The following is a 15684-nucleotide window of genomic DNA, read 5'->3' as shown; positions in this document are numbered from 1 at the left end:
TCTGACTAGAGGAGAAAGGACATTTTGCGGTGATGTAGTCTTTATCACAGCTTAAAGAAAATTGCATGAAAAGAGATTTAAATGTAAAGTGCTGCTGTTTCTTAGAAAAAGATAAAATCACAGTTTTAAAACCACATAAGCTGAGGGGCAATCACAAAAGGTGAGGGGAATCTTTGACCATTAAAATAATGTGCTCACGGAATATAAAAAATACTCTTATTACTTTGGAAACAATGATAAATCACTGTGTTCTTTACAATAGTTGACAATATCTACACAAAAACAAATATTGTTTGTTATATAACACTTTAATTTTTAAAAAACAACCTGAATAATGGGGGTGTTGCTTTTTTAATTCCCCGAGTAACTGTAAGTACATTTGACTGGCAATGCATTATTTGCATGCAAATTGAGGCAGCACAGTAAGTATATTGTGTACAATGACAAGACAGTGACATTGGCTTATGCTCGTCATCAATTTTGCTGTGATGGTTGGAGAACCTCATTTTATTTATTGCAGCCTATAAGCCTTTAAGGGAAATTAAATGCATTCAGTTGGCTAATTGAGGTTATTCTGTATGCTTTGTGAATAGGACAATAGGTTGTACTCTGCCTGTAAGATTACAGTTAGGTCCTACAAGCCCAGGACTTTTTTAATAGTACTGAACAAATAAACAAAACAAAAAACAACTTCTCTTTATTAAATTTAAACTGTTTATTTGTGCAACAATGTGATAAAATCTACCACAAACATGGTAATCTTTCATGTTGATTGTTTTCCACAGCAGAAAGGCCCTTCTCAGCCTAAATTTCCACAGGTCATGCCCCTTAAATATCAACACATGCTTTTAAAAATTCATAATAAAATTCCTTTTTACATTGAATCATTATGAAAAATATATTATTAATAATGTAAAAAATCTTGCATATTACACATGATACAATGAACAGTCTTATATGAGTCAAAAGACACATGACTTACTACAAAACACTGCAACAATCCAACATAGAGTCAATTAAGATAGAAGTATTATACAGTATAGAGACAGCACAGAGGAAAGAAAATCTCCCTTAGTGACTGTTTGATCTGTCATTTGAGCTTACTTAAGTTTTTGTATACTCTGGGATGGAAATTTCGTCTGTTTCCTGTATTCTGGCTGGTGTCGGTGGACCAACAAGAATGTAATCAAATTCCTGGTGTTGAACTTTTTCATACACACTCTGAAGACCGCTGGTTTTGGGCATGTGAGGTGGGTAGTAGTTTTCCCTTCTGGTGTCCCTGGGAAGTGAAGCTGTCTTGGAAAATGTTGACAGATGGGGACCGCAGGCCAGGCTCGTGTTTGGTCTTGTAGCTGAAGGGCTCCAGCATCGGTCCGAGTGTCCCAGCACTTTGCACTCACTCGTACATGCCCAGAGACCTGTGGAAAACAGCGGTGCTGTCAGGATGTGATATGAATACAGTTGCTGGCTCACCTGGTTGAGCGTGTTTGATAAATGAAAGAGCTCAGTTAGCTCAAGTCCAAATGATTCGTCACAATGCATCCAGTGTACAGTTAAATCAGTCAAAATGTTACCAGTGCAGTGGAAAATACATTGTTATATAATCTATTTTATATAAGTTGTGTTTTTATTATAGCCATTTATAAACCACATAATCTCCTTTTTTTCTTTTTACCTCAAGAAACTGCTCACATATGCTGTTATTTGACTTATTTTCTCTCTAAATATGTGTTTCACTTACTGTTCGTTGGGGGTGACTCTTTTTTGTGCACATCTCCACTTATATCAGAATCGCTGTCATTGAAGTCACTGTCTCCTTTTCCACTGTCCTTGCCACTGATGTGGGGATCTCTTGCTGAGATTGTTGTGAATGAATTGCCCTTCCATATTGTTATCGGCCTGACAGTTTCTTTCCCGTATCCTGGTAGTGTAGAATAACCCTACAAAGATTTAAACACATTCATGGACATTTTGAGTCTAAATACAAAGAAAACAAAAGAAAACAAAACAAGAAAACAAATTTGATTACCTTTTAAAGGCACATACCTTTAATTTACCCTCCATAACCCTGCTGTTTGAATCAAACATTCCTGCTGTCTGTCTGCCATCCTCACAGCCTGTCTCCATTGTGTTGCTGCTGGCCAATGGAGGATTCTCTGGAAATGGATGGGCATCAAACACTTTGCCTTTGTGGTTTTGATTTAATGAATCAATGTGTCCACTTTCAACTTTCTCCACATTTGGAATTTCTTCTTTATCATCACTTCCCCCATCCCCTGTCTCCTTTTTCCGGCGGCTGCAAATGGTTGTGATAAGAATGATAGCCAACAGGAGAACAGAGCAACTGCCTGCCAGGACGATGATTATGGCTACGGACATGTCCCATTCAAAGGGCTCCTCATTGCCATTTTGAGCTAAGGAAGGTAAACTTGGTAGAGCACCTTCTACAAAACTGAAATGTATTGTAGCTGTGGAGGTAAGTGCAGGGGATCCATTGTCAGCGACTGACACTGTGACTTTGACATTGTCTGCGATATCATACGTCAGCTGTCGACTCACGTGCACCTTGCCTGTGTCTTTGTTGATAGAGAAACCCAGGTGTCCCCCCTCGGTGATTTTATAGGACAGCTGTGCATTTATGCCTTCATCAGCATCTGTTGCCTTTATCTGGGTTACCACATAACCTGCAGGTGCATCTTTAGGCAGGAAAACTTCAGCAGATCCTTTGTAAAGGGGGGGCTCTATGATAGAAGGCTGGTTGTCATTCTGATCAACTATTTTTAATCTGATGACAGCTCTGCTCTGAAGCTGTGGTGACCCCCCATCACTTGCTTGAATGTGTACATCTAGCTGTTTCATAACTTCGTAATTAAAGCTTCTGAGTGCATATATAGAGCCAGACACTGAGTTAAGAGACACAAAGGTGTTCACTGGGGATCCCATGATAACGCTCTCCACAAGCCTGTAAGTAATTTTCCCATTGTTGCCCAGATCCGCGTCGGTGGCCTCAACTGTGGTGATATAAGCACCCGGAGCGTTGTTTTCTACCACTGAAACTTCATAGACAGCTTTAGCGAAGTGAGGGGCGTTGTCATTCTCGTCCGTGAGTCTTATGGTGTACTGAGTGATTTTTCTCAGTGGGGGTGACCCGAAATCCTCAGCCATGACTGTCAAGTTATACTCACTAATCCGCTCTCTGTCTAGGGCTGCTGCTGTAACTATCATGTAGCTGTCCTCGTACGCCTGTCGGAGTTTGAAATGGTCGTGGCCGTATAACGTGCAGTAGACTTGGCTGTTAACTCCAGAGTCTCTGTCCATGGTGCTGATGAGCGCCACCAGACTGTCCTTGTCTGCCGCCTCGCTGATGTATGCAATACCAGTTGTAATGGAGGTCATAGGGGTGATGCTGATTTCTGGGGCATTGTCATTAACGTCGGTGACGTGAATTATGATTTTGCACACGGAGGGGGTGGGGTTGGGTCCCAGATCAGTCGCCTGCACGTCTAGCTCATAGGTGCTTTTGTCCTCAAAATCCACGGGGCCCCTGAGAGTGAGGCGACCTGATTTGTTATCCACTTGGAAAAGTTGTCGGATCTCATGAGAAACCTGTTTTCCGAACCCGTAAACGACCTCTCCGTTTAAGCCCTCATCAGCATCAACTGCGTTTAAGTCCAGTATAACAGTGCCGACCGGCGCGTCCTCTGGCAAACTGACTGAGAAACTATTTTGGTCGAAAACTGGACTGTTGTCATTAAAGTCGGTCACTTTTATAGTTATCTTTGATGACCCCGATCTGTACGGATTTCCTCCGTCTGTGGCGACCAGCTCTACAGTGTATGATGACTGAGTCTCCCTGTCTAGCTCTTTCATTAGTACCAATTCCGCATATTTAACCCCATCCGCTCTCAGGAGCACATCAATGGTAAAATGACTGTTTACGGAAATTTGATAGCTTTGGATGTAGTTTGACCCGACATCAGCGTCCACAGCCGGGTCTAAAGGGATGCGGGACCCAACTGCTGCATTCTCTGAGATTTCCACTATAGACTCCTTGTTTGGAAACTCCGGAGAGTTGTCATTGATGTCCTTTATTTCCACCTCAACGTGAATCAATTTGTAGCGATCTTTTGAGAAATTAACCACGTCAAAAGTAATCAGACACTGTAGAGAATGTCTGCAGATTCTCTCCCTGTCAACTCGTTCTCCGACAGTGAGTTCCCCGTCGCTTTCTCTCACCCTGATGAATGAATCGTTGAATTGTTTCATCATCCTGAAATTGCTCTTGGAGGAATGAGACAGACTCAAGGACATGTCCTTGGCAAGGTTTCCGATGACCGTACCTGGTGCGTTCTCCTCATTGGTCTGATATCTGATAGTATTTCCCTCGGACCGAGCCCACGAGGCAAATAAAAATTGATGGATTGAGAATATTAAAATCCACCGGTGCCAATAAGTTTTAAATTTGCCTCCTATCATCTTCGTAGTAATCTTCCTCTCGGTAAGCAGCCTCATTGTGTGCAGGAGAGAGCAGTTCACCTCTGGAGCGAGCTCTCCATACAGCTCCCGCTTTTATGAACTGAAGTGTGCTGAAAGTGAAAGTTGCCTGCTCCTTGCGCGCAGCCAGTCAGATACGCTTGTTGCCTCGCCTTCAACAGCTCAAAATTCTGCAGTGGCGGGGTTTATACAGCTGCTGATGCTAATGAGACGAAGTGTGACCAATCCCTCGCTTTAGAATTAAAAATACCCCCTTATGAAAAAGGGAAAAAAAAGCTCTGAGCCTTTTCTTTTTTTTTCTTCAGAGTGCACACTGAAGGAAGTTGCAAAACAGAAAAAAGGGCAGAGAGATATGGCACTCCTTGAAGATAGTTCCTGTAGTGTTTATCGTCTTATTACAGCCATTACCGAGTGATGGTTTTATTTAGCGAAAGCCTATTTCTTTTTCTTTTGATGTCTAGTGTATTTCTGTTTAGCGTGCCTGTGCGCGAGCAGATATGTGCAAGTGTGCGCGCTCTTATACAAATGTCTGCATACACTCAAAAGACCAGCTCAATTGTTTTTGGTGAACTGAGCAGGGTTTTTCTTCGGGGCTCAGTTAACACGAGAACAGTTTAATTATCTAGAGACAAATCCGCATTAAATTATCTACGTCTCCCCTCTGAGGGAGGGGTGGCGCTATATTGATCTCTTGGTGTGGCAGGAGCTGAAATATTTTTTTCTTATACCCTACTTGTATAAAGGAAAATAAGAAAAAGAGAAATATACAACAGCCTGCAGCTCTCAAATGTGTCAAATCAAGCAATAAATAGATACAAGTATACATTTTAGGGGTCTTTAGTCCTCTTTCTGTTGCTTCAGAGAGACATCTTAGAAAAAAAAAAACATTTTAAATTGTATCTACAGGCACTTTGTTGCTAGCAGAAAACATATAATTTGTTCCCATTTCTTTAATTGGATCTACAAAAAATGCCAAAGATAGCACAGTTTGACAGGGATAAAATTGTATTTTTGCACCAACATTGTGACTACCAAGGATCTGCTAGGTCAAAACGTAGCATATCTTGGGCATATATCAACATGGTGTACACTGTGTATTTAAAAAGAAACAGAGGAAACTGGACAAATGGAAAATAAAAGCATATCTGCATCGCATCTAAAAATATCTACAGAGATGAGAAATATTTAAAGTCATGTCCTTAAAAAACCCCGACATAATTCCTGAGAGATGCATCTGCCCCTTTAGTTGACCCATCTATTGTTCCCTGAAAGCTCATCAGAAATGTTCTCAGTGGAAAGGCGGCTGTCAAGAAGCCATTTTCAAGCAAGGGAACTAGGGAGAAAAACTTTAGATATGCCAAATTATACAATAATTGGGCTGAAAATCAGTGTTAACAAGTTTTATTGAGTGATGGATTCAAGTTTGAAAGTCGTGGTTTGAAACATCATCAATATGTACAGAGGAGGTCAGAAAAGAGGTACAATAATGAGTTTCTACAGCTATCTGTAAAACATAGTGGAGGCTCTGTCATGGCTTGGAGTTGAATTTCTGCCAGTGCTTTCAGGGATCTGTTGAAACTGAATATTACAGTAATCCCATGCAATATTAGAAGCAATAACGCCAAACATAACTGTTAAGTTGTTTGGAATGGGAACACTGTTTAGTTATACAGACCAATTTTTACTTTACACTATGATGCTAAAAGCAGCAATGGCCCAGATGAGCATCTATTCTGCATCTAGTTAGCTAGCTATTTTCATTTATTTTTGTGATTAGTGAGATTATATAAAATTGCAAGATTGCATCACTTCCAGTAAGTGCTGAACAACAAAGCATAATGTTAATACTGCTGATTTCTGCTTGTCTATAATTAATTAAAAAAAATAATTTTGGAGGGAATATTTAGTTTGCTATTTGTCTCCCCTGCAGGCAGCCGGCAGCTACAGTCAGGTACTTGCATCACATTACCTCTGCAGACGTTCCTTAAAATGGCAACTAAAGCATTTCAGCCTCATGCGCTTCCAGTTGGATGCTTTTAGAAGAGTGGCTGTCATTTTCAGCTGGTACACAACATTTTAGTGGACATAACCACAAAGTCATAAACAAAGCAGAGAAAACAATTTAGATAGGGCTTCAATTTTCCTCTTTTTTTTTTACTGCTTCTATAATCGTCTGAAATTCATTTCTTTCCCTCTAATAACACAAAGACAGAGTTAACTGTAGACAGTACTTTCTGTGCAATTTTGGTTTGTGGCTCTTCATGGCACGGGCTGGAGCTCCTTAGTTCTACTTAATGGAAATTTTATTGCTATAGCATACACTGGTATTTTAGACCACAAGGCACTTCAAACATTATGGCCACAATTTGGGAAAAGGACTTCCATTTTTCAACATGACTGCACAAATTTCTGACCATTAAGCAAGTGTTTCGCTATGTCTGAAATGGAAGAACTTGAGTGGACTGCACAGAGCCCTTATCTCAAACCCTTCCAGCATCTTCGGGGTGAATGTGGAATGCCGAGTGTGAGACAGACCTTATCACTCACTATCTGTGTCGGATCTCAGCGATAACTTTGTGGCTGAATGAGAACAAATCCATAAGCCTTGTGAATAGCCTTTCCAGATGAGCAGAGGGAGATAAAGGCATGATATTAAAATTAATGTGCCCCTCCCCACCATTCGCGAGTAACTTGTTGATATGATGTGCACATGCTTTCTTTAGGTATCCAGATATTTTTAAACATGAAGTGAACTATGTAAGTATTTTAAGTGCTAACGTTTTGCACAGTACAACAACACTCTAATGTTTAACCCCGAAAGTCAGCTTTTTGGATTGAGTCTGTAAACTACAATCTGGAGAGCAAATCTCAAAATTTGTCATTAAGGCTTTGATTTAGTTTCCATTAAGTATGTGTGCAACCATATTAACTGTTTTTCAGTGTTCTGCCATGCTCCCATGGGACCTTATTAATTATTAGAATGATAGAGTGCATTTTTGCAGTATAATTATGTTCTTGCATTTCTTTAGAGGATACATTGATTGGAGGATTCCTTGGAAACACAGTGCAACTGTTCTATTATCCAGCATCTGGATAGACATCCAACCACAATTAGTCTCTGACAATTTATAGCACTTCATGCTTATAACAAATCATCAGTCGGCTACGGAGTCCACAAGTGGCTATGGTTGAACTCCTTATAATATAATCTTATATAACAATGCTAAAAGTGTGAATAATGATCTGAGACATTGCAAAGAGCCCACACAGACACAGTTAAATAGCAGTGGCTATAGTAAATAATAATGATAGATGGGCAATTTCATACTATACGCTTTGCAACACAGGGAGAACAAGTGTGACAGAATGTTTTTCGCTCTTAAAGCAGATGGCATCACACTGGGAAATAAACCATGCTTATATCATGCTTTGGTGTAGTCGTTCTATTAAGACCGCAGTAAATGCAGATGCTAATTTACTTCTCCATCCTCTAATCAGATTCACTCCACAGCTGCCAGTATACTTTTTAAGCTGACATCATAATGTCATTTCTACACACATCAGGTAATAGTTTTTACTAACAAAAAACAACACACATACACACACATATACACACAGACATACACATGCACACACACACTATGGACAGGCAAAGTTAGAGACGATCTTAAAGAGGGAGTTGAGCGCCGCACCCAACAAGGCAGACACTTCCTTCAGGAAGAGACAAAATTAGATTTAAAAGGGAAGTGCATGTGGCCTTATATTTGTCATGGTGGAAAACAAGATAACAGAAAACAAGAAAGGTCACAAGTATTTTCTTGACAGGATGTGACAAGTTAGCCATATTAGTTTTGTATGGTGGTAATGCAAAAGGTTGCTGAAGTGATATTAATGCAAGGCTACGACTATGAGGTGTGCATTTGTTAACTGTCCTGTTGTAGGACAGTCCTGTCCTTTTTATTGACTCACTCCATTCAATTTGAATCCAGAATCTGTGAGATTTTATAGAAGTTATTCTTCTTCCTAGATACATAATGGTTTTTTTGTATTATTAGCAATTAAAATAACTCAAAATAGATTTTTTAAACCACAATGCTGAAGAATTGGAAGGTCCTCATTTCGATATGCTGTTTCTTCTTCTTCTTTTCCATAAACCTGCCTGTGCCATTAATATGGTCCAAGATTCATTTTACCTTGTTTTTTCAACAGCACCTTGTTGCCTTGTTACTTCTAAACAACACTGGCTGATCCAGATGTTGCTTTGCAGACTTCATACATTAATATTTTTGATGAGGTCACAGGTAAGGCTTTCTTCTGGCCAATCTTACATGATGCACCATTACTTCTGTACTGGCTAAACCTTCCCTCAGGTCCTTCATGGTTTTATGGAGGTTTGCTTGCCCAACAGACATGCATGCAGCTTTAGAGGAAAGGTCTTTCCAGGTCCTTTCTTTACTTCAACACTTGCCCTTAACTGGTATTTGTTTATGACATTTTGCACAGTGGAAATTGCTGCCTGGAAGAACTTTGAAAGCTTTTGTAGTGACTTTCTCTGGTTTGGAGACATCAGTTAGCTGTATTTTTAGACCCTCAGTCAACTCCATAAATGCTCCTAACCTCAATTCTCGATTTACTTTATAAGCAGTAACAAGTCAGTTAAAGCAGAAGAAATTACTGTGTTACAGCAACCAATAAAGTGAAAAAAGTGATTCATTTATATATTATAAAACTATTTATTATAAAAACTCTTATAAAAAAAATAAACTATGTTAGAGACCATGTCAGAGAAAGGGTTCAGCTGCATGTCCAGTATATGGTATGGTGTACGGGTCCACATCCCTTCATTTGGTAATGGAGGACACCAAACACTGTGTTGATTTACACTGGTTTCAGACAGTAACAACAATGACGAATTCCTTCCGTGAGTAATATGGAAACATTCCAACAGCTGGCAGTACAATATTCAGGCTCCGCTTTGCCGCAACACGTCCAGGATGACACCACTTTTTAGTCAAGTCTGTTAAAGCAGAAAGTGTGTCTGAGACTTCACTAATGGGAGGGTGCCCACACCTTTGCAATGTATGCTTTTAATTCATTGAACAAAAGCAAAAACAAAACAAAACAAAAAAAACCTTCTTTTTTTTTTGCATGCATTAAGTTGCATAAGAAGGTTGAAAAATGGCTAATCTGTGTATGTTTGCTTAAAGGGTTAAATTTGCTTGAATTTACTTGAATTTATATGAATTGGTGGTTGGCAACCGTTGGTTGCTTTAGAAAAATTTCCCAACCAGTTGCAAGTGCTTGCTGGAGGTTGCTCACAATCGCTTATTCCTTAATGATTACTAGATTAAAGCCCCAGTCATGCAGACAAATAGACCAGTCAGTGACCCACTGATAACCCCTGTGTATGTGTTTTCCCCGACCAACTGGCAATTAAACGGTCAATGGTAAATGGACTGATTCTACTCTACTTGAGCACTCAAAGTACTTTATATCACATACCTCATTAACCCGTTCACATCTAATCATACAAGCACTTTTTTCTACCCTTCTCCTACCTAAGTGCTTTATATCTAACATTCACATCAGAAAGCAACTTAGGAGTCAGCATCCTGTCTGTCAAAGGATGCTTTGGCAGACAGACTGGAGCAACAAGGAATCGAACCACCAACACCAAATTAAGAGACGACCTGCTCCACTCCTGTAGTTGTACGAGGTTGTTGGTTGGTGATAGAAGTAATTGTTCACAAAAAATAATTCAGTGCACAATTGAAAACTCACTAACTAATAACAGAGTGCTAGTAAAACTTAGAAAAGTGCAATGCAAACTGGAGAATGTTCACCTTCAAAATTTTAAATGTGTTGGGATGCAGTACTGAGGCTATTTTTTTTCTTTTTCAAGTTTTACTACTGCTTGGTGGTTAGTTAACAAGTGTGTAGACAAGTTGGCAACTTCTATGCAAACTATGGGCAACCACAGCAATCTACAAACAACCAAAGCAATCACAATGAGGTTTTTGGTGCAGCAGCCTCTTTGCAATAGATTACACTTACAGCAGTCAGCTACCTCCAGTAATTGTCCTCCATAGCTACTCGAGGTTTCCAAGGAGTCACTGACCAGTCTCTAGGTCTGTGTTTCTATTTTTTTTCTTTAAAAAAACAAGTTTGCAATCCTCTACCGCCACGCTTCCACCACACACACTTGCATAAATCTTGTAATTGTTATGAATTGTAATCCATAATTACCTGACCTATAAGTTTGGACCAATATAGTAAACTGACTGACAGAGCACTGGACTCACATTATCCTCTCTAGAGCCTTTATAATATTTTATTATCTATCAAATCTTAGTCTCTTACTTTGAATGCCACAGTTGTATTGCTAACTGTCAAAAAATAACATTGTAACGCATTTTTAATACAGGAAAGGAAAGAGTGAAAAACTACAAACTGTTCATTGAACAGGCTGATAAAGTCTCTCTCAGCTCAATTCAGAGGCACATGTTGGACAGGCTGATTTTTACTCTAATGAGAACAGAGGTGACCGTGGATTCAGTGTGGGCGATTCTCTTTGGATTTCATTAAACCAGTTCAAATTGTTGTTGTGATAGATGGATTATTTCACGACAATACAGCATTATTTGAACTGGCGTGCGGAGGAGTTTATGTGAATTTATAAGTAATTGGTTGTTTATGTCTGTGAAAGGTTATTTAGCAGATGGTTGTTATTCATTGTGATTTGAACATTCTGCAGTTTGTTGTTGTTTCATTTGCATATTATATTTAATTGTATTTTCTAGGGAACATAAAAGACAACATATAGTTTGTTAAATTCTTTTCAGTGCTGGCTTTTCTGCTAATTATGACCTGTCACTAGTTCAAGCTTGATATGTGAGTTTCTGCTCTAGGGTTATATAATAATAACCCAGGCAGCAGAATGAGATTTTACAGTATATCCTAATACATGAGTAAAAGGTCAGTGCTGCAGAAAGATTGAATTGAAAGGCTCTGAATTCTTGTTGCATTTTATATTAATATTTGACGTTACTTCTTTGTGCAAATGGCTCTGTTTTTATCCATAGTAAAAGCAATTCAAGTGTCAAGAATCATCAGTAATAACAAATGTCTGCACGATGCTGATTGGAAAATCGTGATAGCAATTTTGTGATTGATGTTATATAATTATGTCGGGCGTAGCTATTTCCATTAAAGTTACTGACGGATTATTCACAGCCTCAAACAGATTCACCAAGAGAGTGAAGGAAGTAAGCAGCAGACTGAAAATGCATGAAAAAAAAAAAACTGTTGCAGGCAAAGATATTTCAAAATTACTGTTGGCCCACAGACACAATTCCATATTTAATGGGATTGTAAATGCATTCAGTTTCAAGGGATGCCTGTGCATTTTAAGTTCTCTAATCACTCTGGTCCATAATGTGCCCGAAGAAATGCCATGATAGCGTGCATTTTTGTGAAGGCATTTAGCTTCGCATTCTTTCACAAAGATTAGAAATCAGAGGCAAATTACACTGTGGTGGAGCTCAGCTTCAACTGAATATTGCTCTGGTGGGAGATCGCTTGCCTTAAAGAACTCAATATTCAAAGTCTTTGAGAACCAGACTCTATTCTGCCTCTGAATATGTCTCTTTCTCCAACTCCTTTTGCTTAAAGAATCATTTGACATTTTGGGAAACACACTAATTCATTTCCCTGCCAAGGAACTCATAAGATGATACCACTATTGCCAGCAGCCGGTTAGCTTATCTTGGCAGAAAAAAAAAAAGCTGGGGGAGACAGCTAACCAGGCTCTGTCCATACCAAATCCACTTATGAACGATTCCACACGTAAGAGCAAAAACAGATACTGTCTGACCTTGTTCGTTTGTTGGCTCTGTGATCAGGTGGTGACCTGTCCAGGGAGTACCCCACCCTGTCACCCTAGTGCATCCACAATTGGATAAAGGTTTGGGAATGAATGTATGGATGGATGAGCTCTGGAGAAACTGTGGTTTTTTTATTATTCTTTTTCTGCAGATTAGAAATTCATGATCTTAAGATGTGCTGGTTTAAGAATCTTTTTTTAGAGCAAGGCTATTTTCCCTGTATTTTTTTCTGTAGCTTCACAGTTTGAAAATGAGACTGGTATCAATCATCCAGACTAATTCTCTTTAAGACAGCTTTAAAAAAAAACCCAAATCTACCAACATGACAGTTTATCATTTTACAATATTTTAATTGACACATTGCTGACTGCAGCCTGAGTTGTTTCTTTCCTTTACTGCTTTTATTCCTCGAATTTATATATTTTTTTATATACACCTGAGATAACACTGGCAATGGGGTCACACTTCCCTCCCACTGAGCTCTTTCCTTTGTCTTCTAGTAGTAGCTACATATGTTGACCTGATCGGCCTCATTCTATTACCAGAAGTGACACACTTCACAGTTTAACCTTCACATGAAAGTGATGTTTTAACATGCTATGCAGTGAGGTTATTTCAGTCAACACTAATTTTTTAAGTCTCTGAGGTCAGTCAGTTCTGTCCACCAAGGGGATAGATCAGCACATTCAAAATATGTGGCATGTAAAAGGGAAAAAAAAAGACAGGCTGAGTTTGGCTCACCACATGCGAGAGGCACTATGGATCATCTTAGGTTATTATGGGCTGTTGAAATGCGTTTCTTCAAAACACGCTTTTAAATACAGGCTTTGAAATCTCTGATGGCCGCAGATCCCACAGGCAACATCAGATCTTTTTGTTCTGAAGATGCTCTCTGCTGATTAATTCAAACATCAAAATAAAACTCTGGTGTTTTCATATGCGAGAATAAAGCCTCCAAAGTCACATGGGGGTTTCAAACCCCACTGGAAGTCTTAAACTCAGAGTGGAGACGGTGTTATGTTTTATTGATTCCTCTCCTAGAGTTTGGAGACAATAAGGCAAGTGAATATTTCATTTCTCTCTTTATGTTTGGACTGAGAGCTGTATCCCAGTGTTCAAGGTGTCTCTCTAGACATGTCCCATAGCAGACATAAACAAAGTTATTAGATGAGCAAGACATGATTCTGGGGAGATTCAATGCTGGGAGCTTTGGAGGAGCCCTCTGACAGTACCTTTTGGCAATTCAGACTGTCATGCTTCATTGTTCTTTGGGGAAGATGGGTGTTGTTTGACTTTGAATATTACCAGAGAGCTTATGGACTCACCGGTGGCGTGTCTCTTTTTGCAATATTGTGCATCTAAATGAGAATTTATGTTTTGGAATGAGGTGGTGCTCTTTGGGTTTTGCATATTGAAGATGGATCAACTTAAATATGTACACTAACTGCAAAGCTTTGTAGAAATGTAGGTCATCTTTCCCGGGCATTGTGAATTTTTTTCTCTCTCCTTGTGTGTGTATGTTTTAAGAGGATGGGGTGTTATACATGTGTGCGCGCATATGGGGAGGAGAGCGATGATGGTGGGGGGGTCACATCTTTAATGTAACAAAACCATCATGCCTCATACAATGCAGATGGAGGAAGGCGCTTCGGCGTTCAGTGTTTTCTTGCCAAAAGCGTTAATATGTCTTTATTTCCTCCTGCAATTTTTCTGCGAGCAACATAGTGTTTAAGGCATGTGCTTCACAGGCCTGGATGAGGTATAATTATGTAAATTGCATTCAAAGGAATCAGCAATAGCTCATGTGGAATGGATGTGTCAACAAGGTGTCCACATTCGCTGTGAGAATTTGCTAATTAAACTTGACACCGTTTCTCTTTCAACACATGGGCACGGAGAGACGCGGTGGGATTAAAAAAATACCGGGGTGTATATTGTATTGCTGTCTGAAAAATGATCTTCTCCCTAAAATAGGCTTTCATTTTGCTACTTGAAGTGTAAAAAATTTGCCCTCCAGTTCACGGCAGGACCATTAAACTTTGTACATGCTGTTGACATGTGTGTAATGAAAGTGCCTAAACTTCAAAAAGCCTGTCCGTGAGGCAGTCTCTCTGATGCCCTGCTACACAAAAATGGATGATTTATTACACTGGTTATTTGTCTGGCCCACTAAATGCCTGAATTCTATTTGACAGCATGTGTAGATAAACTACTTTGCCTGAATGTCTGAAAAGCAGTGTACCTGAAAGGGAAAGATTAATCCAGTCTATAAGGAAATAGAAACACATTTTCTCCCCTTTTTGTGCGATATCTCACCCACCTATTACTTATCTTTGTGAACTTATCAACACGGAGAATAGTGCAGTGGGGTACAACCAAGGTACCATTGCGCCTCAGCTATGGTTGTCGTTAAGGCACGTGACATATGTGAAGCCCTGAGACAATTAATGGAGGAGTGCACTGAAAGCTTGTGAATGACAATCGAGTGCTGGCAAGGAGTGAAAAAAAAGAAAAAGGAGTTTTGAAGTTTTTCTTTTTCTCCCTCCTTCTTATGTGTTTGCCCAAGATGAATTGGCTTTTCAGATTTAAGAAAGTGCATGGCTGAAATACAAAGAGAGGCTCATCTATCAGCCCCTGAATAGTGAGAGAAAATCCTATGGCACTGTGGAAGGCGGGGGCCCGGGGAGGGGTATGTTGTTGGTCTCTGATTAGACCCTGGGCCAGTTCTACTCAGGAGCTTGCAGCGTAAACATCAATCCTCTCTTCTTCCGCTTCAAATCCCTTGAACCTTTTGAGACAATTTCTTAAATGTAAGCCCCCCCTTTTAAAGATTTTCTTCATCAAATGGGGCAGCATATGTGTCAATGATCACTTATCGCAGGCCGCTTTCTTTATCGGTGAAAAAACTCCAACTCTACAGAGGTAAACTCCGGGGATCTGTAAATAGCTCCATTTCCATCATTCAGATGCACGCTGTCCAGAGTCAAGTGAGTGAAGACAGTGAAGCTGCAGATGAGGCTGTTGGAAGAAAAGGAAAAGAGTGGCTTTAGAAATGGCTCTACAGTATGTGACAGTATGTCAGTCTAAACACAGAATAGAGAAAATAGTGATAAATTTTAAAAAAGCCTGCTATCCTCTTAATGCACTCTCACAAAAAGAGCCAATTACACACAGAGCAGCATTATAGAAAGCTTTTATAATGTTTCCTGGGCGTCAAGATCTTAATTTTTGATGCTGCTTTATGTGCATCCAGAGCATAAATTGGTCTCTCCAGTTTGCTGAAGTGATAAGAGGTAAACACCAAAAA

General features: G+C 39.6%; 1 protein-coding gene across 1 annotated transcript; it reads right to left on the bottom strand.

Moving 5' to 3' along the window:
* Positions 1–694: 694 nt before the first annotated feature.
* LOC100689962 (protocadherin 8) lies at positions 695–4681 on the bottom strand. Its single transcript, XM_005460047.3, has 3 exons — positions 2047–4681; positions 1742–1940; positions 695–1418 (listed from the first exon to the last, which is right to left on the bottom strand). Exons 1-3 carry the CDS (start codon positions 4510–4512, stop codon positions 1105–1107), a joined length of 2979 nt encoding a protein of 992 aa, XP_005460104.1. The 5' UTR covers positions 4513–4681; the 3' UTR covers positions 695–1104.
* Positions 4682–15684: the final 11003 nt, after the last annotated feature.

The sequence above is a fragment of the Oreochromis niloticus genome, linkage group LG16 (genome assembly GCF_001858045.2).
Source record: "Oreochromis niloticus isolate F11D_XX linkage group LG16, O_niloticus_UMD_NMBU, whole genome shotgun sequence".
NCBI lineage: Eukaryota > Metazoa > Chordata > Actinopteri > Cichliformes > Cichlidae > Oreochromis > Oreochromis niloticus.
This window is presented reverse-complemented; position numbering and strand designations above follow the sequence as displayed.